General features: G+C 36.0%; 1 protein-coding gene across 3 annotated transcripts in view; it reads left to right on the top strand.

Annotated features, from left to right (window-relative positions):
- Positions 1-23767, top strand: part of LOC145985415 (ATP-dependent DNA helicase Q5-like) — a 360878-nt gene that overhangs the window by 332274 nt on the left and 4837 nt on the right. For all 3 annotated transcript variants that reach the window (XM_083119414.1, XM_083119415.1, XM_083119413.1), the window contains 8 exons: positions 3365-3547; positions 4294-4399; positions 7721-7832; positions 9923-10162; positions 13066-13278; positions 15097-15304; positions 19766-19954; positions 20907-22635. In XM_083119414.1, the coding sequence (XP_082975540.1) occupies positions 3365-3547; positions 4294-4399; positions 7721-7832; positions 9923-10162; positions 13066-13278; positions 15097-15304; positions 19766-19954; positions 20907-22635 (2980 nt within the window). The remainder of the gene's footprint in view (positions 1-3364; positions 3548-4293; positions 4400-7720; positions 7833-9922; positions 10163-13065; positions 13279-15096; positions 15305-19765; positions 19955-20906; positions 22636-23767) is intronic.

Genomic DNA, 23767 nt, shown 5'->3' with positions numbered 1-23767 from the left:
GTACATTTACAAATCTTTATTTCATTACATACTTTTACATGTTTTTTTTTTAATTCTGCCAGAGGTGCAACCACAAATTTTTGTCATGGGGGGGGGGGGGGCAGGCAATACCAGGAGCATAAACGTGACAATAATAATAATGTTATTGTTATTATTATTGGCATTTTTCGTGGTATTTTTTCAACACGTTCAATTTCACATTAGCTAATAATGAAAAACAAGCTCACAAACTGTATTTTTGAAAGACAAAAATTATGAATATAATTATATTTGTGTATATGACATGTGCCACTTTCATGTAGAACAAAAGGTTTACACAAATGCAACATGGAGCATCGTAAAATAAGAAAATACACATGCAACATGTTGACACTAAATTGTGCACGTATTCAATGTTTTATTAAAACATATATATATTATTTAAATACATAACATAACAAATTCATACACCTCATAACAAACCAAGAGCAAAAATGATATAAATTGTTTCTCACATGATGTGTTCACTCCTTTTCCTCAGAACAATTGTTCATGCATTTAGAATAAAACTGTTTAGCACTATCTGCAGCAATCTGAAGTACATTTTTGGTCTTGCTTCTCTCTCTAGTAATTTACAATGCTTTACAGAAAAAAAGAACATTGCAAGCGAAGCAAGCAAGAAAATTTTTAGATCCAAATAATTTCACGGGACCTCATGCCATTCTCTCTTTTACAACTTTTTTCATTTAGATCGTTCGGTGCCCAGGTCCGTCTCCTGCTGCCCCCTAGCTACGGCTCTGATCTTGATGAGACCATAAGAAAAGCAGGTATTGTGAGCAAAGTGAGCAAGAAAATTTTATGAAACATTTTTTATTTGCATAACATTTGAAATCCAGCGCGAGCAATTGCCCCTCTGTGCCCCTCCCCCCCCCTTCCCCACTTCTGCAGCTGCTATTGGCTGTCTGGAAGAAAAATGTAAGAAATATATGAAAACTAATTCCATCTTGAGTATCATTTTATCCTGATACTCTTGGATTCTGCTTGCCTTGCTTTTCTTTACTTCAGTGTTTGTCCCCCATATGGTTGCGGCACTGAATACTGTTATACTGTATAAAATTTTGATACTTATTTCTACATTGTAATGTTACTCATACATACTTCCAGATGTTGTGTACACAGTCATATTTGTAAGGTGTGCACCAATCTCGGAGAAGAAATTTGGCACATCACTGGTGAGATTGAGCTGCAATTATGTTAATGCCTTCAGAAACCTAGAAATAGTCCCCCCTCCCTTTCCCCCAAAAGTGTAGCTCCTATTGGAAAATTCTCTACTAGATTTAACAGCATCATTATAAATTCTGGGCGTCTATATGTAGTGAATCAAACATTTCTATTCTGTAGATATGTTAATGTACTTCACATGTTTTTTTTTTTCAAAAGCAATGAGGGGAAGTCAGTATATAAGTCGCAAAATGAAATATCTTTGAATTGCTGCAATGTGAAATTGTATTATGGATACCAGTTGCACTGATCCTTTCTGCAAGTGTCGGTGGCAGCACCACCTTGTATCGTATATGGCGCTAGTAGTCACATTCTTGTACGGCGGTGAGTCATTAGAGTGCCAAGTGGGTAAGATGGCAGGTGTGTAGGAAGTTTAAGGTCACCCAGTCAGCACGTTTCTGCAGCCACGTATTGCAGAACCCTGACAGGTACGGTCAGCCATTCGCAGGAAACGTCCAGGTGCTTTGAGAGATGGAGTTCTTCTGTTGGATGACAACGCTCGTCCACACAGTGCCAATACAACAGTAGCTCACATACGGTCCCTAGGTTGGGAACAACTGGAACATCCAGCCTACAGTCCAGATTTGGCACCATCCGACTTTCATCTCTTCGGCCCACTGAAGAATCACCAGGGTGGTCACGTTTCCAGGATATGGAGGAGGTTACCAGCTGGCTACGACACCAATCTCAAACCTTCTTTGCTCCTGGCTTTGAAGTACTCGTGAAATGCTTGAACAAGTGCCTAAATGTTCATGGAGATTACGTTGAAAAATAAACCACATTTCATCAGCTAACTATTTCAACTTTTCTTTCTATTCCATTTTGCGACTTATATATTGACTTACCCTCATATACTATTATTATTGACATTAATACTACCGTGCGTTCCTTTCGATCTTCAGCCGAAAGATCGGGAGAAGTGTGGAACGTGGCGCTGACAGAGATGCCGACATTTGCAGCCTGTAATGCCGGCTTATTTTTATGGACGTATGCAGACATTTATATAAATGTTGCAACACGAGCACTAACCTGTGTTATAAGACTACGGTTTTAATTTTAGTAGCTTAGTGGCTGTATGTGCAGATGATTTTGACATGCCCATCTCCTGTGAAACACGGCGTAGAGGTTTGTTTGGAGAACTTTCTAACGCTGCACCAATTTCATCTAGTTTTGCTTCGGCTAGAATCCGTCGTTTTTGCTTAGGTGTTTTAATATTTAACGATCCAGTTTTTCATAATTTAAGGACAAGATGCCTAACCGTATCTCTATGTGGAGGCGAAACGCCTGGAAATTTCTGTACAAATTGCCTACACACGTTTCGACACGAGTCTATTTTCACGTAAGTGTCATACATAAAAGTTCTTTGTTCTAACGTGAACCTTGCGGCTGGCATTCCAATCGTCTCACTGACACAACACACACACACACACAATGCAATAACACAAAAAAGTAACGGCAAGTAACCGAGAATAACACTCTTGGTTTACATCTGCTGGCCACTATATTTACAGCTCTGTCTTCATCTAGTCGCGAAGGAACAAAAAACTCAAGCTGGGAGATTTCGGATTACAAGGAAGCTCACGAAAACCATTGACTTTTAACGGTTTTGTCTGCAGCGTAATCTTGATACAGTGTTGCACATTCGAAACCTCCAAACGATCCCCATCGACACAAAACTCTTTCAAGGATATAAACTTAACATCGTTTCTAAAGCATATTTATTTGTGTATATAAGGGCAGAACTTGGATGAATTACAGAAGAACTTTTGCATGTTATAACACAGGTTAGTGCTCATTTTGCAATATTCATATAAATGTCTGCATATGTCCATAAAAATAAGCGGGCATTACAGGCCGCAAATGTCGGCATCTCCGTCAGCACCGCCCGCCATGCTTCTCCCAATCTCTCGGCTGAAGATCGAAATGAACGTACGGTATTATTATAGTATAAACAGTTCTAACCACTACAGTGCAGTTTTCTTTAATATTATTAGTTCTGCTATGTCTTTGGTTTCTAATCAGTAATAATAGAATCGGTGCATTGTTCAATATAATTTGGATGTCAGATTTGTTACTAGTTTCTAAAACATTGTAATATCTACAGGTGGTAAAGGATATTATAAACCAGCTAAAATTGCGTGAACCAGTAGCAAAATTCAAGCTACCTTGCTTTAGATCCAATCTTTTCTATGATGTGGAATTTAGAAATACTCTAGAAGATCCATTTGGCCATCTAAAGGACTTCATAGTTACCAGTCTTGGAGAGAACTGGGAGAGTGGCAAAAAGGTAAAGCTTCAATAATTATAAATATTAACATTAAATTATTAAATTTGATACAAGAAAGATTCATTCAAATATAGTTTGGAAAATAGCAAGAACATAGATTCAGGAATGGATAGAAGTAGTATAGTGTATTCCAACAATTAGGGTAAAATACTGTAGTTATTTCATTGTTTCGAAGATCTGTGTTCATATTACTTGAGGGACTTTTTTTTTTCTTGTTCTGGCAACACCGCTGATAATTGGGATGGGACTGAGAAATATTGGTCCTTGCTTTGCTCTCCTGTGACTTAATTGTGTGTGTGTGTCCAAAAATCTGTGCTTCATTTTACTGCCTTATGCAATGCTCAGAATTGAAACAGGAAAAAGGATAGGTCAAAATTGTAATCATTTTTGCAATGATTGGTAATATATGAGGAAATAAAAATAAAATTATTTACAGCTCAAGTCTTTAAGTAAGAGTTACCTTGAAATGTGAAATATTTTATTCTTCTTTTCTGCAAGGTTTGACTGTATTAAGCAGCTGTCATTAGGTGAATGAAGATATCATGAAGGGAATAAGAAATTATATTCAAGTAGTAAAATACCACAATTGATTTACAATGAGAGCATCAAAGTCAGAAGTAATTATAAAAACGTTTAAGAGATTTTGAGTGAAGTTTAAGAAACACACACTTGCTGAATTTACAAATGTAAAAAAAATCTGATGCAATATATATTAGTTGCTAATAAATCTGATTTTTGTTTCTTAGAGTGACAGGGGCTGTGCAATTGTCTATTGTCGTACTAGAGATGGCACCGTGGAGGTTGCCTCGCAGCTAAATAAGAAAGGATTATCTGCAAAGGCATACCATGCAGGTAAACGAAAGAATTTTCCAATCCGGGTGAATAAAAATCATGATTTCTATTTTTTAAAAAATCATTTTTGTTGATTTTTTTTTTAATTGAATCTATTTTTTTATTTAAGAAAGAATGCTCTTAAAATTGTAAGTGTGGATTTGACACCATACATATAGATATGTCTTTTTTTATAGAAATGCTTTTTCTAGTAAACACCTCTGTAAAATATTTGAACAGTTTGATTAAAGCAAATAAAAAAAATTATGTAAATATACATTTTTTTGATATTGATACTACATATATGAACCCACTATGGAAATGTTTGTTGATTGTGTTAATGAAACTATAATGCATAATTTCAGTAACTTTTCTTCCAGTGAAAATAATGAATGTACTCTATAATTGTAACTTAAAATATTATTTATGGTCTTTGTAGCTGAATTTTGGCAATTATTTTTAATTATATTTTGCAAATTATCAGCTACCATGTTTATTTACAGTTTAATGACAATGACACTATTTACAGTTTAACATGATTAATATTTTGTATATTTTTCTACATAAAATGTTTGCTATTTTTGCCTATAAAAATTACTTAATTTTAAATAAAGGGAATTTAAGTGTGTTTACAGTTTACATATTACATTTCCTTTCCTGTGAGCTTCACCCCATTAGTACATATATTTTGTTTCCTTTCCCTTTCTTAGAGCCTAATAAACACACCTAAATGATTACGAAATTAATGTACTTTCACCAAAAGTGATTCTGATGTCTACAAAGTCTTATCTACATTATTCTATAAATTATTTATTTAAAGTGATTTAAATCAGTCCACCTTGTTGCCATATTCTCTGTATTATTGACCTTACCAACAATATTACAACTTTTCTCATAAATATATTGCTAATAGGGATGGGACAGATTAATCTGTACTCTATTAGTATTGGCTGATATAGGCATATTGGTGTATCAGTTTAATGGTAAAATTACCAATCTGATAAATCTATAAATTTATTGTAATTTAGTGCAAAATTCTGCCATTTTGTTATAATTTTTGTGGATAATCTCCATGCCCTACTTTTTAAAAAAGAAAATTTCTAAGTATGCAACTTTTTTTTTTTTGCACTTCAGTCACCTCGAAACACACATTTATTAACGAAGTCAATGAACCATTCAGGTTCTTCAAGGACCATTTGGTGTTTTATATCGGATTGGTAGAATATCAGATACGTATTGGTATCGGTAAATTTCATATCAGTATTGGCCAAAATTTCATATCGGCTCGTCCCTAGTTTCTAAAGATTCCGCTATTGTACAAAGTATTGTTTGTTATGTGAAAGTATTGAAACATTAACTTCTAAACAAGAATGAAAGACAATGTTTCGAAAATCTCAAGGTATGATTGTAGCTGAATGGTTAGTGCTCTTACGTTTGGTATGATAGGTCCCAGGTTCGATCCCATGTGGGAGCTCTCGTGTGCCGTTTCTTGGGGATACTTGTGAAGCTGCTGGAAAACAATGGTAGCAGGCTCAGGTCTAGAAAAGCCAAAAAACAGTGGCAGTTGGACTTTATGCATGCAGCACCCAATGAATTCTGTTTAGCAAACATTGGCTCTCAATGGACTGTTGTATCATGGATTAAGTAGAAAGCATGTGAGTATGGCTCTGTAATATTGTCAGTTCATCACAGTTAAGTTCCAATTCAACTCTCCAACTTGCTTTTTGGTGAGAAGCACAGGAGGGATAAGATATTGTTTGAATATTCACAATCTATAGACTGCCAAGTACTCGTATGCATTGCTAGAACTGTGAAGGGAATGTACATGTTTTTTCAATGTGTGTTACAGTAACATATTCTGAAAATTTGACCTGGTTTACTGCAGCAGATTTTATTTATTGTGCGTGTTCATTTATATTAATTAGATATAATAGAAATAAACCACCAATGCAGACATGCAAGTAAAACAAAAACAGAAGTCTGCCAACTTCCGCCAATTTCTACATATATGAAAAAAATTGGTTTACCAGCAGTAAACCAGACAACATGGAAGAATATGCCACTGGTGTCATATCAATAGTCCTTGAGCCAGTCAACTTTCTGGCACTTCCTGAGGTGGCTAATGTTGACTACATTTTTCTGGTTTACATGCTGATCAATGATTTATATGAAAGCAGTGTAATTGTCATTAATTTTACACCAACATTGAGTTACAAAAGGGGGCCCATAATTAGATGAATACGAGGTGTGGCTAGAAAAAAACCAGATTGATGTTGCTGTCGACAAACAACAAGTGCGTCAAGCGGTGCATGAGTGTATAACGTGATATCCTCCCTATCCACGGTGTGATTTTCCAGGGTGTGCGGTGCTCAGTTCCGCTGTAGCTTGTGTACGAAGTGAACTGTATGTCTGTGCTCCGTCGGAAAAATGTTAAGTGTGAAAGTGAAACAGCTAATCAATTTGAAGTTTCTTATGAAACTCGGAAAATCCGCCACAGAAACATGGTTTGTTGAAGGAAGTAATGGAGATGAGTGTTTATCACGCACGCAAGTGTTTGAGTGGTTTCAAAGGTTTAAAGAGGGACGAGAAGTGATCGCGGACAACTCGCTTCCTGGACTGCCTTGCATGTCAAAAATGGAACCAAACCTTGCAAATGTCGGTGAATTGATTCGAAAAAATCGTAGCTTGAGTATTTCGAGCTATTGCAAAACAACCAACATTATTAAATTATGGTGCTGACAACCCTTCGTGAGGGAGTAAGAAGACGACGGCCTGATTTGTGGAAAAGCAAGTCATGGATTCTTCATCAGGACAATGCTCCTGTCCACATGGCATTGTCAGTCAATGCTTTTTTGGCCATGCATGGGATCCCAGTGTTAGAACATCCACCATATTTGCCGGATACCACTCCGTGCGACTTTTTTTATTCCCAAAGATCAAATCAGCACTGAAAGGAACCAGATTTACGACCGTAGAATCTGTAAAAACAAAAGTGACGGAGGTCATGAACATGGTTTCAGAAAATGATTTCCAGCTTTGCTTCCAGCAATGGAAGATTCGTATGGAGCGGTGTATCGATAGTGCAGGGGATAATGTTCGTATTGTACAAAATAACCAATAAAAGATTCTGTAGCAACAGTCCAGTTTTTTTTCCGGGCCTCGTAGTTTAGTAATGTGGTATAGGTGTAATGGAATACTTATTCAATACTTTTTATAAATATTCTATTGAATGTTCATGCATCAGTATCAGTTGAAAATTATATGGACCGAACCCTGATAATAACTAAGCTAGAAAATAGGAATAGTGGCTTCTACATGATTATCTTTATATAATATTTGCAGGTTTAAAACCTGGAGATCGAGCTAAGATTCAAGAAGATTGGATGGATGGAATATGCCCTGTAATCACAGCAACTGTGAGTTTCGGAATGGGTGTTGATAAAGCTTCCGTAAGGTAGGTTCTATATGTTCCCTCACCTGACAAGTTTTTATTGCTAACGTGATTAAATGTAAGCAGTTTATGTGTTTGTTATGTGTATGTAGTGTTTATTTGAAGCAAGAAATGTGTTTTAACTGTGGAAGGCACAGAAACGTACAAGACTTTGCAGTAATTTTATACTTATATTTTTAAAATATACATTTGAAAGGACAGAAATGTGAAATTTGTGCATGTACACTAGTCGGGGTGTAGGGAATTTGGTTTTTCTGGAAATGCTTCATGGAAATTTACTGTGTTTCTGGAAAAGTCAGCATTTTTTTTGTAGTAGTGCACTAAAAGGGGGATTTTGAACAAAGAAAGGACAAGCAAAGAATTCAAATTTGTTGTCGAACAAACAAACTGTACTTAAAATAGATATACTGAATATTGCCAGTAGTTACAGTAAAGCATATTAATTTTGAACTATTCTCATGTAGAAATCTACTACGATAGGTAGCCATTGGAATTTACCACTTCCTTTTTGCAATTTTTGGTGTGTGTGGTAGATAGGAACAGTACATATGATGTTAAATTTTACTATAATTATGTATTATTTATACAATAATTTAGTATTTTGTTATAAAAAATAATCCTTTGTTAATCATTGGTCAAAGTATCACATAAAACTCACCCCTTATACTTGCTTCCCTCCTCATATCCAACAATCATTTACTGTTGCTTTTCCCTTCTCGTTCCCTTTACATGGGAAGTAAATATTCCAGCAGTTAAGTGTGATTTTAAGTGTTAGTGTTTAGCTAAAATGTTGTGATTTTCTTCCAGACATGTTCATATACAATAGTTGCTCTAATGATTTGGTCTGGAAAAATTTGGTTCTTTGCCTGGAAAACCTAAAAAGTTGGGAATTTTGTTTTTTCGAGATTGTAGACACCCTGACTAGTGCATTCTGCTAGATGTTGCAGAACCAACCAACTTCAAGTGTGGTGCAGTTGTTCATTTTTTCGAATTTCAGTTGCTCTGTTGTCAAACATATTTAATGTAACAGACGATCGCGGATGATTGAAACAATTTTCAAGATTTTCACACATTGCAATATTCACAAATCCACTTTGGCACCACGTAGTTCTTTCCATAATAAATAGTAAACAATGCCAACACTAAAGTTTTTGAAGGAAACAAATAGAAATTCACCTGCCTAACTGCCTAAAAAGCCATAACTTTTCACCTCGCAAAGCACTTGGAATAGTGTGACCACAGCCAGCGAGTTTTACCAACTCTATTTGGTGGATCTCTCCATGAACATGTTAGCTGTCTTAATAGACCGAACCCTCGGAAACGTTTATCTTCACATAGAATATATCCGTATGTCAGCAATCATATTTTTGTGTTTCTCCTGCAATTTGAAACTTTATACTTTATTTATGAATATAAATTTTAACTAGCTTGGTGGATATGCTACATCGCTAATAGTATACAGTACACTTGGACACTTAATCGTGCAGTTCGCAACACCGAGGACATCAGCAGCCTGACCGATGGCAGTCTCTGCTTTCTTCCAGCCCTTAAGGGTTGGAAAACAAGCTTTGTCTCCACACAACGTCCCCTCCCATTGGATCCCTGAAGGTCGCCAGGGTATTTTTCAGGTTTCTGATGGCATTGCCAGGATGGTGATACTACGCAGATGTTTTGTTAAAAGGCTGCGAGAGGGTGTTGATGGCCCCATATCGGAAAAGGACAAACCTTGGACACTTGCAGGTTGATATTCTGTTGAGGCAACCTGGAAGAAATAATGAGAAACCAAAAGTTAAAGAATTAATTTGTAACAGTTATGCTGTGTGCCACCACTGCTGGCCTTGCTGTACCGGAGTGCACGCGTATGTCGCCAAATATCATGACGATATATCGCTGACAGGATATATAGCACTATAATATCGTGACAATACTGTATTTCATTTCTTTGAGCTACATAACACTATATCGCCACAACTGTTTGATCTTTGCTGACAGCTTGTTGTACCCTAACTTGTAACAGCTTGAGGAAAACCACGTAGAATACCTACATGAAGGAATTCATAGGTGATTTATCTATAATTTCGTTCTATTTTTAGGTGTGTGGTGCATTGGTGTATGCCTCAGAGTGTGGCAGGTTACTATCAGGAATCAGGAAGAGCCGGCCGTGATGGCAAACCTTCATTCTGCCGTATCTACTACTCAAAACAGGAACGAGACACTGTGTCGTTTCTCCTGAAACAGGACCAGCGAAAGGCAAAGACAGTTGCCAAGCAGAAGCAGGCAGTAGCTGGTTATAGGAATTTCGAGTTGATGCTTAAATATTGTGAAGAAGCCAAGTGAGTTGACCTACTATGTAGAAATTCATTTATCGACTAAAACTGGCAACAACAGTGCAAAAGATTTGTGCACAATGTGTCATATGAGTTAGAAATGCAGTATTTTCTTTTTTATATTCAGCATAACAGCAGAGAATACAATTTTTATATTGTATAAATTACATTGTACTATCTAAATATACCCATGAGAAAAAGTGGATTAGTATTTAAATATAAAGCACTAAAGAAATTACGACCGATTCTTACGAGAGTCACAACTTTGTTCCGAGTGCATTACAGCCACAGACCTCTAGATACAGACTGGAAACAATGTGCTTTTGTTTGAAGCCGCGCATAGCCAGAAATATGGCAGGGCTGCACATTATAGCTTGTTATTGTTTCTATATTTATGAAGAAATTATTTGTTCGCACTTGGGGAGTGGAATATGTAGTTATATCCTTCTTAGTAAACTTATAAATTGCAATCTTGTTAGGTGCAATGACTCATAATCTTCAAAATAATTGTTGGAAATATGAAGGTATGCTCGCAGCCATAATAGTATCCCCCAGATTTGAAATTTTTGGCTTCAAGTTGACTCACTTTTCCAGCCTGGTATCTAGAGATCTGTGATTGCAGCTATGTGTTTGAGGTGTGTAAGTGGAGAATTGATTATAAGGAAGATTTCATGGTGGATGTAGTAGTGAAAACTGGCTAAATTCAAGGTAAGTTTCATTGAATAAGTTCATTTATTATAAAAAATTAAGTTGTTTTTGTATATTTTTCAAATACTATGAGCCTTTTCAAGTGTAGTAAAATCATCTTTTTTTCACATTATGTTGGTGTTTATTTATGAAATACACTATACTTGCGTGTCGGAAATGGCAAAATAATATAAAGACACAGTCATGTTTTATTTTGTAAAGGAGTTTTAATAAGACTAGGTGGAGAGCAAATGAGTAGTTAATTTGTCTTGCAAAATATGTCAGATTGTAGAGAAATATCAATAATCATCTATGGTACTGTATTTTCGTAAGAAATTCGGTAACAACTCTGAAGCTGAAAACTTATGGTTTAATGTGAGAAACTAAAATGATATTTTCAAAAATATCAAAATTACGAAAAACTAATCCCCTGTAAATGTTTTAAGAGCAAGTAGTGTGTGCTTTCATCTGATATGTCGAAAAAGTGAGCATAAATATTGCATCTCGCACAGCCATGATTTTCTTGTAAACGAAGTCTAGCAGATTTTGATAGATGTTAATAGTGGTGTTTAACTTATGCCTTAAATCCGTTCTCAGAAGGTATACACATCCAGTTTCCTGTAAGTTACAAGCGGTCTCAAATGGGGGAAAAATAAAATAATTAATTAATTTATCATATGCGCTTGCTGCCATATTGTACATATCAATGTGAATGAAAATGTGATATGCTGCATTCTTTGATATACACATCAAATACAAATTCAAGCGAGTTTCTAGTTCCGAAGAATCAGTCGTGTCTGATAGCACTTGATAAAAAGACCTCTAATGCAGTGCATATTGGTGTATCAGTATATTTGTAAAATTGCATACAGTTTTACTGATCTGATATATCAAAAAAATATCCTCTAATTTAGTGTAATTTTTTAATTGAATTATATATATATATATATATATATATATAATGGATAAAAGCAAGGAGGGCCAAAAGGGCTAAGTAAAAATCAAATAAGGTAAAAGGAAACACTCACCGGACAGTAGGAAAATTCAAAATTTTCGCTAATTTATAGCATCATCGGTGTGAGAAGAAACAGAAGACAGAACCGGAAGTTGGGCTCCTGGCAGGACCCCAACTTCCGGTTCCGTCTTCTGTTTCTTCTCACACCGATGATGCTATAAATTAGCGAAAATTTTGAATTTTCCTACTGTCCGGTGAGTGTTTCCTTTTACCTTATTTGATTTATATATATATATATATATATATATATATATATATATATATATATATATATATATATACACATACACATACAAATAATGAAGGAGACAGTAAACACTTACCACACGAATAGAAATAATTCAATATTTCGCGATCTGAGTCGCATTTTCAAGAAGGTAGATAAAAGATATATTTAATATGAAGTTGTAATTCACATATCCTTGTTCTGTAAATATGCAGTTCAATTTTCTAAAGCAACACCTATATCAGACACCTGATTGCAGATGTCAGTTAAGGAAGTGAATGAACCTTTCAAATTTTTCAGTGAAAATTTATACTTTTATGTTGAATCAGTAATATATTAGGCCCTATGCTTCCAAGAGGGGCAAACAGGACAGCAAGAAAAAAAGAAGAAGAAGCAATATATTAGATATTGATAAATTTTATATCCATATCAACACTATGATTTTTAAGTATATGAACATACAATTCATATGCCCTCATTTTGTAGAGTAAAAATCTAAATTAGAGTTTGTTTTTTACAGCAAAACCTATTACATTTACCTGGTTACATATATTAATTAAGATGATTTAATGAATCATCCATGTTCTCCAAGGAATGTTGCAATTTTACATTGAATCTAGAATACTGGGTATTGGAAAATTTTATCTTTGTATTTTTTTGGTAATGGCAAGATTTTCATAGTGGTTTATTTCTTGTATTTATATTTCTAGCACATATTATCTCTTTTTTAAACTCAAGTTATACAATTTGTAAGTTCGTTGCTTGTTTTGAGTTGCTACTTGCCTGTATGAACTGGGAGCTGCTCTTTCAAATTCAAAAATACTTTCTTCCATTCTGTTTGAGTATAGTACTCCAACAAGCATCATAGTAGTTGTTGTGCGTGTGTGTGTGCTATTATGAATGCTATATAGATACTTCATATTAAACAACTGTAACAATGTTAAAAAAAAAAAATACATGTACAACTTTTCCATTTATTAGTTGTCGGCATGCAGTGTTTTCTAAGTATTTTGGTGATGATGATCCTCAGTGCAAGAAACAATGTGATGTCTGCAAGAGTCCTTCTGCTGTGGAGAAGAAAGTGCAGGAATTTTATCTTGCAATCGTCAAGAATCAGTTTGGATCCCGACCTTTAACCATCACCGATGCAGATCATGGAGAGATGTATGAAGGAGGTCGTCGTGGACAAAAGAGGTATTTATTTTTCATTCAATTAACACATTCAGCACCAACATGTGTAACGACCGCCATGTTAGGCAGATTTCAGTTGTATATTGGCATTAATCTTATTCGTATACTTCCAAGTTAAGAACTTGGATTAAATTATTTATACTTAATTGTTTTTTTTTAATTCATGTATATATTTAGGTTTTTTTTATTTGTTATAATATTATTTGCATATTTTTGCAACATTTATTCAGAATTTATAGGCTAATAATTATCCCAAATAATATATGCATCGTTTTCATTGTTTTTCAAGCACAAGTTAAATACATTTCTTCTTAATATCGATTTTTGTTCAACAATGTACAAGATTGAAGTAATTTGTCTTCGTTATAAACTAAATCTTTATTTAATCATTTTTATCTGCAAGGGCAAATATGATTTATTTGATAAAATCAGTTTAGTTATTTCTATATAGTTTAACATTGTAATATTATAGCAAAGTATTTCTCCCTCGTTTTCAATAAAATATCGTTTTCCTATTGGCTGTTTATGTTAGGAGTGGGGGAACCACGCTTCGTGTTCTTGGCGATGTAAAAACTTCCACGTTGGCATTTTTAATTGTTGCCAACCTGAACTTTAGTCTACTATCCCAAATTAACATTGACGTGTAATATAAATTATCAGTTTTTCTTGTGTTATTTTATGTTATGAGTTTGTATTGTAAGTTAGAACAATCTGTTATGCTGCGCCTCGCGCTTGAGGTAGCAGTTGAGGTCTTGCTATTAACTGTGAAGGCGGTGCGCGGACTCTCGTGTTAAATAAATTGCTTAGCACTGCCTGCGAGCGTGCATGACCCAACAAATTATAACTTTTAACTTGTGCAAATCAGGATGTACGCGCGTGATTCGTGATTAAAGATTTTGGACATTTTAATTATAAAGTATTTGGAATTTTATTTACTGTCACGTGTCGCAATTCGGTGTTTTTCTTCCTGGAGGAAGGGTGGATCATCTTAATCCTGATCCCTGGGTGAGAACTGGTGCCCCCAACTGACCAGCTGGAGCAAGGAGCAGTGTGTTGCCAATTCGGATCTCCATACCCTGGAGTTACGAGTGGTGGCACGTTGCACATGAAAATACCAAAGTACTCTGTAATGCTTTTTAAATATATACTATATATATAAAAGACAGAACTTTTTTGATCCTTCATCAGGACTGGCAAAGGAAATTTTTTTAAGTATTGGAAAACTCCCGTCAAAAAAAGTATATTTTGTACATACCCTATAAGTAGAGGCACATATTTTTGGTAAATAAAAGTGCAAAATTTCGGTACAAAAACAGTCAATTTCGGTTTCAAAAGCAGTAAATAAAATGAAATGTCACTGGTATAGCGGTGAAAAAGTAGCATATAAAATGACATTTTGGTTTTAAAAATGTGAATATAATGCAAAATTTGATTTAAGAACTGCACTATTACACAAAATAAACATATCCCTTCTAATAGCACATGTAATCATTACCAGAATATTAAGTTTATTACTGTATAAAGGGGTACATATTTGCTTCTCAAATATTTACAGCAGATGAAAAATTAACATTGTAATGTGTTATTTCACATTTTGTGTTTTCGTCAAAAACGAAAATGCATGCCTCTACCTGTAAGATATCAGCATTGGAATCACTACAGAAATTATATTAAGATTTTGTTTTCATGTCTGGATATGTAAAATGTCATATTAGTACAAACCTAAGAAACTTGTCCAGTGTAAAATGTGAAATGTAGCTTTTCCAAAATATGCTTATCAAGTAGATTGTTGTACCCAAATGAGTATTTTGTTTATTGTAGAGAACTGGAGTCATACGACAGTGGTGAAGAGGATAACACCAAAGCAAGTAAAGAGTTGAACAAATTAATAAATAAACAGTTTGCTTTGCGTCGGTCAAGCACTTTAACCACAGAAGAGAAGATCAAACAAGAGAAGGAAATGGCAAAATACTCTCGTTGCCAGGCTGCTGAAAGTACAGTGGTGAAAATAAGTGGACTTACAGTTTTAGTAAGTTTCAGTACACCCTCCTCCCCAAAAATGTTACTTTTTTTTTTAATCATTAGTAGTAAATCACTTGTAGTAAATATAGGTACGTGTGTAGTAATACTGTATGTGCTTCTAGTGCATCTCCAACAAACCAGAAAAAATTCCAAAGATTATAAGTTCAGTAGACTTTTTTTTTAATAGTGTGCATTTTAGAAAACAGATAGATGTTTGAGCTTATATTACTAGATATGCAGTGATCTTGAGGTTTATTTTTTGTTTTAAGTCTACTCTTATGCACAGATAGGCTAATTGGGACTGGACCTACAGTTTAAAATGGAATTCGAACCACTATGTGCCTCCACCAATGCAGTGAACGTGATCTCCCAAACTATCCAGTGATGACAAACTGGGTAAGCTCTCTGTGCTACTTATCTAGCAACTTTGTCAAAATATACTACTACCAGAGATCACCGACCCTGTGAATTAACACGTTCCCTGCCTGAGTGGCTTCGCCAATTCATTCCTCCTGCACCAAAGTGGTTACAGTATTGAACTTTAATTAAAAATTGAAACTGACACTTTCTTTTCTGTAAAAAATAGAATAGGCAAACCACTTTTATATGCACTCGATTCCCCACCCGTGCGCCAATTTTGGTCATTATGACCGACGTGACAGAGAACATATTAACCTGGGTGTCTCACATGCAGTGAAATGAATGTTTGTATGTACAGTCAAGAATATGTTGTTGTTGTTAACAGTGACGTGCACTGAGGAGTAGCTAATCTAGCAGAGATAGATCAATCAATCTCACATCTCTAATTATTTTCAAATCACAATATTTATTGTCTTCTTGAAGCCACAGTTTACATACAACACTTGTTTTTCACGCGCTTCTCTTCCCTCGGTGAGATCAGTGGGAAAGACTGGAAGGGGCTACTCTAGCTGACTTTTCCACCACCTCACCAGTTTCAGGTAGAAACAGCCACCAGAAGGGAAAGGGAAAATTTCTGCCTCCTCCCTCCCTCCCCCTGCTGCAATTGTTGAAAGGTCATGGTTTATGGTATCCTGGTTTATCTGCTATAGGAATAGATAGGGGATTGGTTTTCCCTCGATTCTTTTATAAATCCTCTGAAGAACTCTGGGGAGAAATTTCTGCAGTACTTACATTCTCTGTATTTACACCACAACTTTATACATGTTGTATAATATGTATGTATAATGTAGGATGTAAAAATATATATGAAATGGGAACATATTATGTGCAGACAAAAATACTTGGAAATGTTATGGTTTCTTATATTTTTTTCAAATATGGAAGATATAATGATTAAATAACAAATATTTGCTCACACTCTCTCTCAATCTCGTCTTAGTGGTGTATCCGACAGTTGGCGCTTTTCTCTCGTCTTTGTTGTCGGCAGACGTCCATAGGGGAGTGTTATCACAGCACGCCACGACAGCACAGATTCGAACCCCGACCTGGGAATGGGTGTTCTTTATGTGTGTCCTTTCATCAATTTTATCATATCATCTTTGTGATTAACCAAATGTGGCAAAAAGCGACGCTAAGTAACAAAAATCAAATCAAATCATTGTTTTTACTTCGAGTTTCTTCCACTTTTGGCTAATCGCGAAGATTATATGATAAAACTGTTGACACACACAAAGGGCACCCATGGCCAGGCCAGGATTCGAATCCGGGATTTCTGGCTTAGTATTCAAATATTCTTTTTTAGTACTCATTCCTCAATTTGCAATCTTTTCCTGCCTTCGACGTTTTTTTTTTTTTTTTAAGGAATACTGGGCCCTAAAGGGGAGGGGTTGACCCCATCAACCCCCCTTGGGCATGCCACTAATTGCTACCCCAAGTGTCGACATCACCACATGTGACTGGTTGTTAAGGACTTACACCTTATTCTGAAAAATAATCTTGCATCATGTATTGCCTCTTGATTTTTACTATTGCTTTGTATCTAGGAATCCTAGTGTCATATTCATAAAATGACAAAATACACTGGTCAAAAAAATTAGGGGAGCAAGCAAGAAATCCCAAAACCAAAGTTGGTAAGTCAAAAGTAGCAATGTATTTTGATTAGGTGAGTGTGTCCTCAACCAGTACAATACATGTCTATTGAGTCATTAGCACAACAGAGTTCTAGGGGTGATTTCTGCAAGGTACTGCACAAAATCAGGAGAACAGCACGGTGATAAGACAACAGAAATGGACAGATACGCAACAGATCCATACCTCTAATAAGGCGTGTGGTCACCATGAACTGCTATGACAGCTGCACATCTGTTTTGCATGGAACCAATAAGGTTATCAACGACAGCCTGCGGGATATTCACCCATTCCTCCAGAAGGGCCATTTCCAACTGTTGCAGAGTTGTAGGCGGTGCTGGCCGAGTGTATCTTCCGAGTGTGTCCCACACTTCAATGGGATTCAAGTCTGGGGAGGATGCTGGCCATACCATTCGTTCGATACCCTCATCCCGTAGCATGGCGTCAACCAGACGTGCTCGGTGAGGTCAGGCATTATCGTCCACAAAAATGAAACTATCACTGATATCTGCAGCAATTGGGACAACATGAGGCGTGAGAATCTCATCCCGGTACCGTAAGGCTGTCAAAGTACCGTTCCGGATAATGTGCAGGGGGGTACGTCGACCAACACTGATCCCTGCCCATACCATTAAGCCACCGCCACCATACTGAGACACTTCGCGCACATGTGTGGGATAATTGCGAGTCCCACATTCCCTCCAGATGAGAATGCGTCGATTATCTGACTGGAGACTGAAACACAACTCATCCGAGAAGAGAACTGAACTCCACTCTCCATGTCCCCACTCACGATGTTCCACAGCCCACTGTCTGCAGGCCCTACGGTGTTGGGCATTCAGAGGGACACATACCATTGGTCTTCTTGCATAAAGACCCCTTTCCCGCAGGCGATTTCGTACAGTTTGGCCCGAGACTCTTCGTCCTGTTGCCAAAACAAGGCCGTGTTGCATGTCAGTTGCAGTTTGCTGCCTATTCCTGCGAGCCGACAATGCTAAGTACCTTTCTTCCCTAACTGTTGTTGACCGTGGGCGACCTTGCCCAGGCCTCCTTCGTACTGTACCTGTCTGTTGAAATCGTGTCCACAACCTGGAAATGACACTGCGTGACACACCAAGGGCTGCAGCCACCTCAATTGTGTTTGCCCTGCTTCCATCCTCCCAATGGCTCTCCATGCGCTAGATTCCCCTAAATCGTGTTGTTCTGCCATCGTTCCTATTCAACACTACTCAACTGAATCCCACCTGCACTTACGGTCTGCCAGCACCACACAACCGGTGTTCCCAAGTGACCTCGTGATTGCTCCTCATATCACAAATTCTGCCACGTGCCTTATGGTGTCACTAGAGAGCTCTTCATGCTGATGATTCATCACAGATGAATTGTACTGGTTGAGGACACACTCACTTCATCAACATACATTGCTACTTTTGACTTTCCAACTTTGGTTTTGGGATTTCTTGCTTGCTCCCCTAATTGTTTTGACCAGTGTTTAACAAAATTAAAAGGATCCTAAAAATTGGTGAAGGACAAGATAATTTATCTGCACTTCTATCAGTATGACTAAAGGCATGTTGGTTTGTCACTAAAAATTTCCAATAATTTAAACTTAATACAAAATTCTGCCATTTTTTTAATCACTTTTATGAATATGAAAGTGAAATTCTGATACCCTATTATTCTATAGTAATCTTTAATACAGTGTCTTTCTCAATGGAAAATCTGTTGAAGTCACCTGGTTTCATACATTAATTAAAGAGCTGAACAATATTGAATCTCTATTAGTTGGTAAATTTTCTATCAGCAATTTACCTGTCTGGGTAAAAATGTCATATCTGTTCATCCCTATGAATTACATTCACTTCAACGTGAAAACTTAACAACATGTATGTTTTTTTTAAAGGTAATAATAAATGAAGATCACCTTTTCGTCCTGGTTTATTTGTTACTTTACAACCAAGAACTATTTCTCTTGCAGTTTATGGTTCTTACAAGCACATAAACACAATTTTTGATGTAACGTTTCAGGAGAACACACACTCTCATCAGACATTCCTTCTTGGTTTGAGTAATGTTACAGTTATAAAAATGTTCTAAATTTAGCAAAAATAAAAAGAAGCAGTTATACAGAATAAATATCTGAAGAAAGGAGCTTGTGTCTCCGAAAACGTTACAAGAGAAATAATTCTACAATGCAAGCAATCAAGCAATATGTACATACAAGAAAAACAAGCGAGAAGTTTCTAATGTTATTTTTGCAGGTTACTGCTCCTGGGCTTGTTATTTTTCATAATAATTTGCATAGTTAAGAAAGTTGTTACATGCACAGCTCTTAATAATAGTATATTGTTCTTGACATTTTGCATTTTTCATCAGTTTGAAATTGCAGTAATTCTAGATATTCTTTTTTTTTTTCCAGACCAGAGAAAATTATCTGGGGCTCTTAGAACAAGCGTTGCTAAATAACTATAAAACTTGTCTGAATGTCAACAAACCAAAGAATATTCTGTCAGAGAAGGACATTGAGAAGTGTGCAATTAAAATGGAATATGAAATTTTTACAAGTAACAAAGTAGTCAGCATGTATAGAGGAGGAATGGCTAAGTTGGTAAGATTTTTTTTTTCTTTTTATCAGTATTTAATATTTCTACCTATCATTGATTGGTTTGATTTCAGTATTTTATAATTGTTTCATTTACAGAAAATAACTGTACATATTGTAACAGCCAACTTCATTGTTCTATTTTTTGTCACTATTTTAATATTATAAATAGCACATTTCTTGTTTCCAAGAGGTTGTTATAATTCCTGTTGTAAAAATAAGAAAAGTGCCATTTAGAATATTAAATAGTTAATAAAAATGTATTATCTTGTGTCACTATTATATTTGAAAGTGTTCAAAACCACTGTTGTATATTACAAAATACACAATACAGTAAATTTATTGTTCTTATAATGGTTTGTTCCATTTTGCCAAAACCTCTGTATTGTACAACTTTATTGAGAAAGTAAGTAAAAATGATGTAAGTAATGAGGAAAATTCATTTAAGTGTGTTACTTCCTCCCTCCTTTCTTCTTCGTCTAATTACACGTGTATTGAGATGAAATATGAACATTGTAACTTCTGTGAAAGCTGGTTCATACAAAATACAATATTATTCAACTCTCTACGACAAATGGGATGGGACAGATTAATCAATATTCTTTTGGTATGGGCCAATACAGGTAAAATCGGTAATTTTACCAATCTGATATATCTATAAATATCCATCTATTTAGTGCAATATTGGGCCATTTTTTTATGGAAATAAACATTATCTCCATTCTGTACTTTTTTAAAAATGTAAATGTCTAACTATGCAGCTTATTTTGCAATGCAAAAGCTTGGTTGATCTGGTAACATAAAGAGGTCAGTAAACCAATTGAAATTCATATTGTATATATCGGTTATCAGCATCCGTAAATTTTATATCAGTATTGGCTCATCCTTATTATATTATATAATGCAAGTCTTTAACAATAATGAATATTATATAATATAATATTTTCTTCTGTTTCAGACCTCGCTCGTAAGAAAGAATACAAATAACCTAACTCTTCAAGAACAGCTAAGAGATTTTGAACCAAAGGATTACAAATCATTGGGCCAAGCAGCCAAAGATATCGAGCAGACATTGAAGTCAAATCCATTGAAGCCGACAACTGGCATTATCACTGCTGCTCAATTGTTAGCAAACACTAAAGAACTTGCCAGTAGCCAAAAGTCTGTTAACAAACTGAACAGCCCCAGAGGATTTCGTTTGAAGCGAGACCCGTTGCAACAACAGTCAATTAATTCTTATTTTGAAATCAAAGAAACTCCAATAAGTGAGGAGAAGGTCTCTCCAGAAAGTAAGTGCAATGGTGAACTTGAGAGGCAGTATTCTTCGGAATGTGATAATGTTGAGAAAGAATTGGAAGTGCTCTTCAGTGACAGTGAAATTAGAAATATTGGAAGTGTGAATGGAGAGAGTGTAAGTGCATTTAGAACACCCATTGGGAATGTAAACGAATATCAACAGCGTGTTTCAAGTCCTTTCAGTAGGAAAAGCAACTCCACAAGGAAAGAAAATTGTAATTTTGAAAGATGTGTACCAGAGAAAAAGGACTTGAAAGTTTCGCCAAAGAAAAAACACGAGTATTCTCGCAATAGTAAACACTCCCGTCACTCTAGCTCTCGAAGAAGTTCAACCAAATCTTCAAGGCATAGGTATAAGGATAGTTCAAGTGAAGCTGATAGTGAAAGTGATGTTGAATCCGATAGTTCGGAGGATGAGAAACAGCATAGTCGTAGTCGTACTAGCTCACATAGACCCTCGCGTCATAGACCATCAGGTCATAAGTACAAAAGGAAGTATAGAAGGAAAAGCAGTGACTCAGATAGTGAAAGTGATGCAGAATCAAATAGTGATAGTAGTGATGCAGAATCAGATAGACGAAGTGGTAGTGATCCAGAATCAGATAGTCCAAGTGGTAGTGATCTAGAATCAGATAGTCCTAGTGGTGGTGATCCTGAATCTAATGGTTTTAGTGGCAATAATGCAGAATCAGGTGGTCAAAGTGATAATGAAGCAATATCAGAAAGTGGAAGTGGTGGTGATGCAAGATCAAGGACTCCAGACAATATAAAAAATGACTATCCTAATGAAATAGACAATAATAACGATCTTATAACTATAACAGCAATGTTAAAACGTAAAAGAAAACTGCAACTAATGAAAGTTTTGTTTGGTAGTGATAGTTCAGAGAATGAACGATACGTGGAAAGTGCCACTAAACAGAAAGAGAACCACACTATTAAAAGCATAAGTGAAAGTAAAATTCCAAAAAAAGTGAAGACTGTAACATTTGCCTTAGATTCACCTGTAAAAAATCCAGTAGAAGTGAAAGGTATTTTGAAAAATAATTTTGAGCAAGTGTCCTTGAAAACAGATACTTGTAACCTTGACGATAGTGTAAATATGTCTTCTGGCATGGACTCTCTAGGAAATGAAAGTTACAGTCTTGAAGATGGAAATGAACCGAATGAAGATTCTGATGGCAACATCAGTGATTCTAAGAGTAATATCAAGGTTAAGGTTAGATATTCTTCAAGGAAGAAAACCAATAATAAAAAACAAGTGGCTAAATGGGTTGTTAAGTACTTGATGCCTTTCTACAAGACAGGGAAAGTGGTTTCTAGAGAACTTTTTAAAGTACTTGCAAGGGAGTTGTCACACAAGTTGATAGAGCAATGTGGAGAGAATACAGGTAAAGTAATATTTACTTTTTTTTCCCTCAATATATTCATAAATATACAGGGTGCACGGGTAGAATTGGCGTGGAAAATACATGAAGAAAAACATCTCTAAAAGTTCTAATTTTAAACATTTATTGAAAATCCCAGAAACAGGAGCAAAATAATGCTTTATAGATCAAACTTATTCAGTGAAGCCACCTTCAGCTTCAATCACGGCCTCCAGACGACCTTGGAAGCGAGAACAGGTACATTTTACAACCTCAAGAGAGAAATCTTGAAATATCTGACAGATTCTCTTGCTCAGCTCACCTTTATTGTTACAGGCAGTCTTATTAGTTATAGCAATATGGGTTCAAATCTATTTTACATCAGGCATGGATGTTCCTTACCACATAATGAAATCAGAAAACAAAAACAGCACATGACATGTACACCGAGAATATATCAATACATGTTGGTGCAGTATCCAGCTTCAAACGGTCCAGATCCGGCTAAAAACCACAGATGATTAAGTTCTATGAATTTTGGTCTTGAGACTCAAGCCAGCTGTATTTTACCTCTATTGCCACAAATAAAAGAAGTCAGGACACTGGGTAATAGTAGAAGAAAACATTTAATACGTCAACACATACTTACAGCAACTCTCCTTCCATCACGACTACCCATAACAAAACAGAACACTAGCACATCGTGGGAGTTTACCCAATCATCACCGGCTTGAAACACTAAGAGGATCGCGGCCCGCAAGTGCCAGTACTGCACACGAAGTACTAGTTCATATCTAGTGTTAGTGTCGTCTTTACCGATGCACTTTTCTCACTGAGTACACAAAGCAAATTGTGAAGCACAAAACTTGGGGCAAGTGAGGAGAAAATCTTTTCCCCTCCGATATGAAAAATTGCTGATGAGAGAGTGTTGTGTTGAAGCATCTTGTGGCTCTAAGCGATGCACGGGGACTGTTGTTTTTACAATGTCTTTACTCCCGAGCTTTCTCCATCTCGTCGCACTAGGAAAAATGCCCTTCCTGCCTATTGGTGAGTACACTTTAGTTCCACCCACACGTGACTTTATGATTTCAGTGAGGAGGGATGATTACGAGGACCAGAACAAAACACACTAATTCCTTGTTCATGGGGTTGATTT

This window comes from Lepisma saccharinum, chromosome 3 (assembly GCF_977018435.1).
Source record: "Lepisma saccharinum chromosome 3, izLepSacc3.1, whole genome shotgun sequence".
NCBI lineage: Eukaryota > Metazoa > Arthropoda > Insecta > Zygentoma > Lepismatidae > Lepisma > Lepisma saccharinum.
This window is presented reverse-complemented; position numbering and strand designations above follow the sequence as displayed.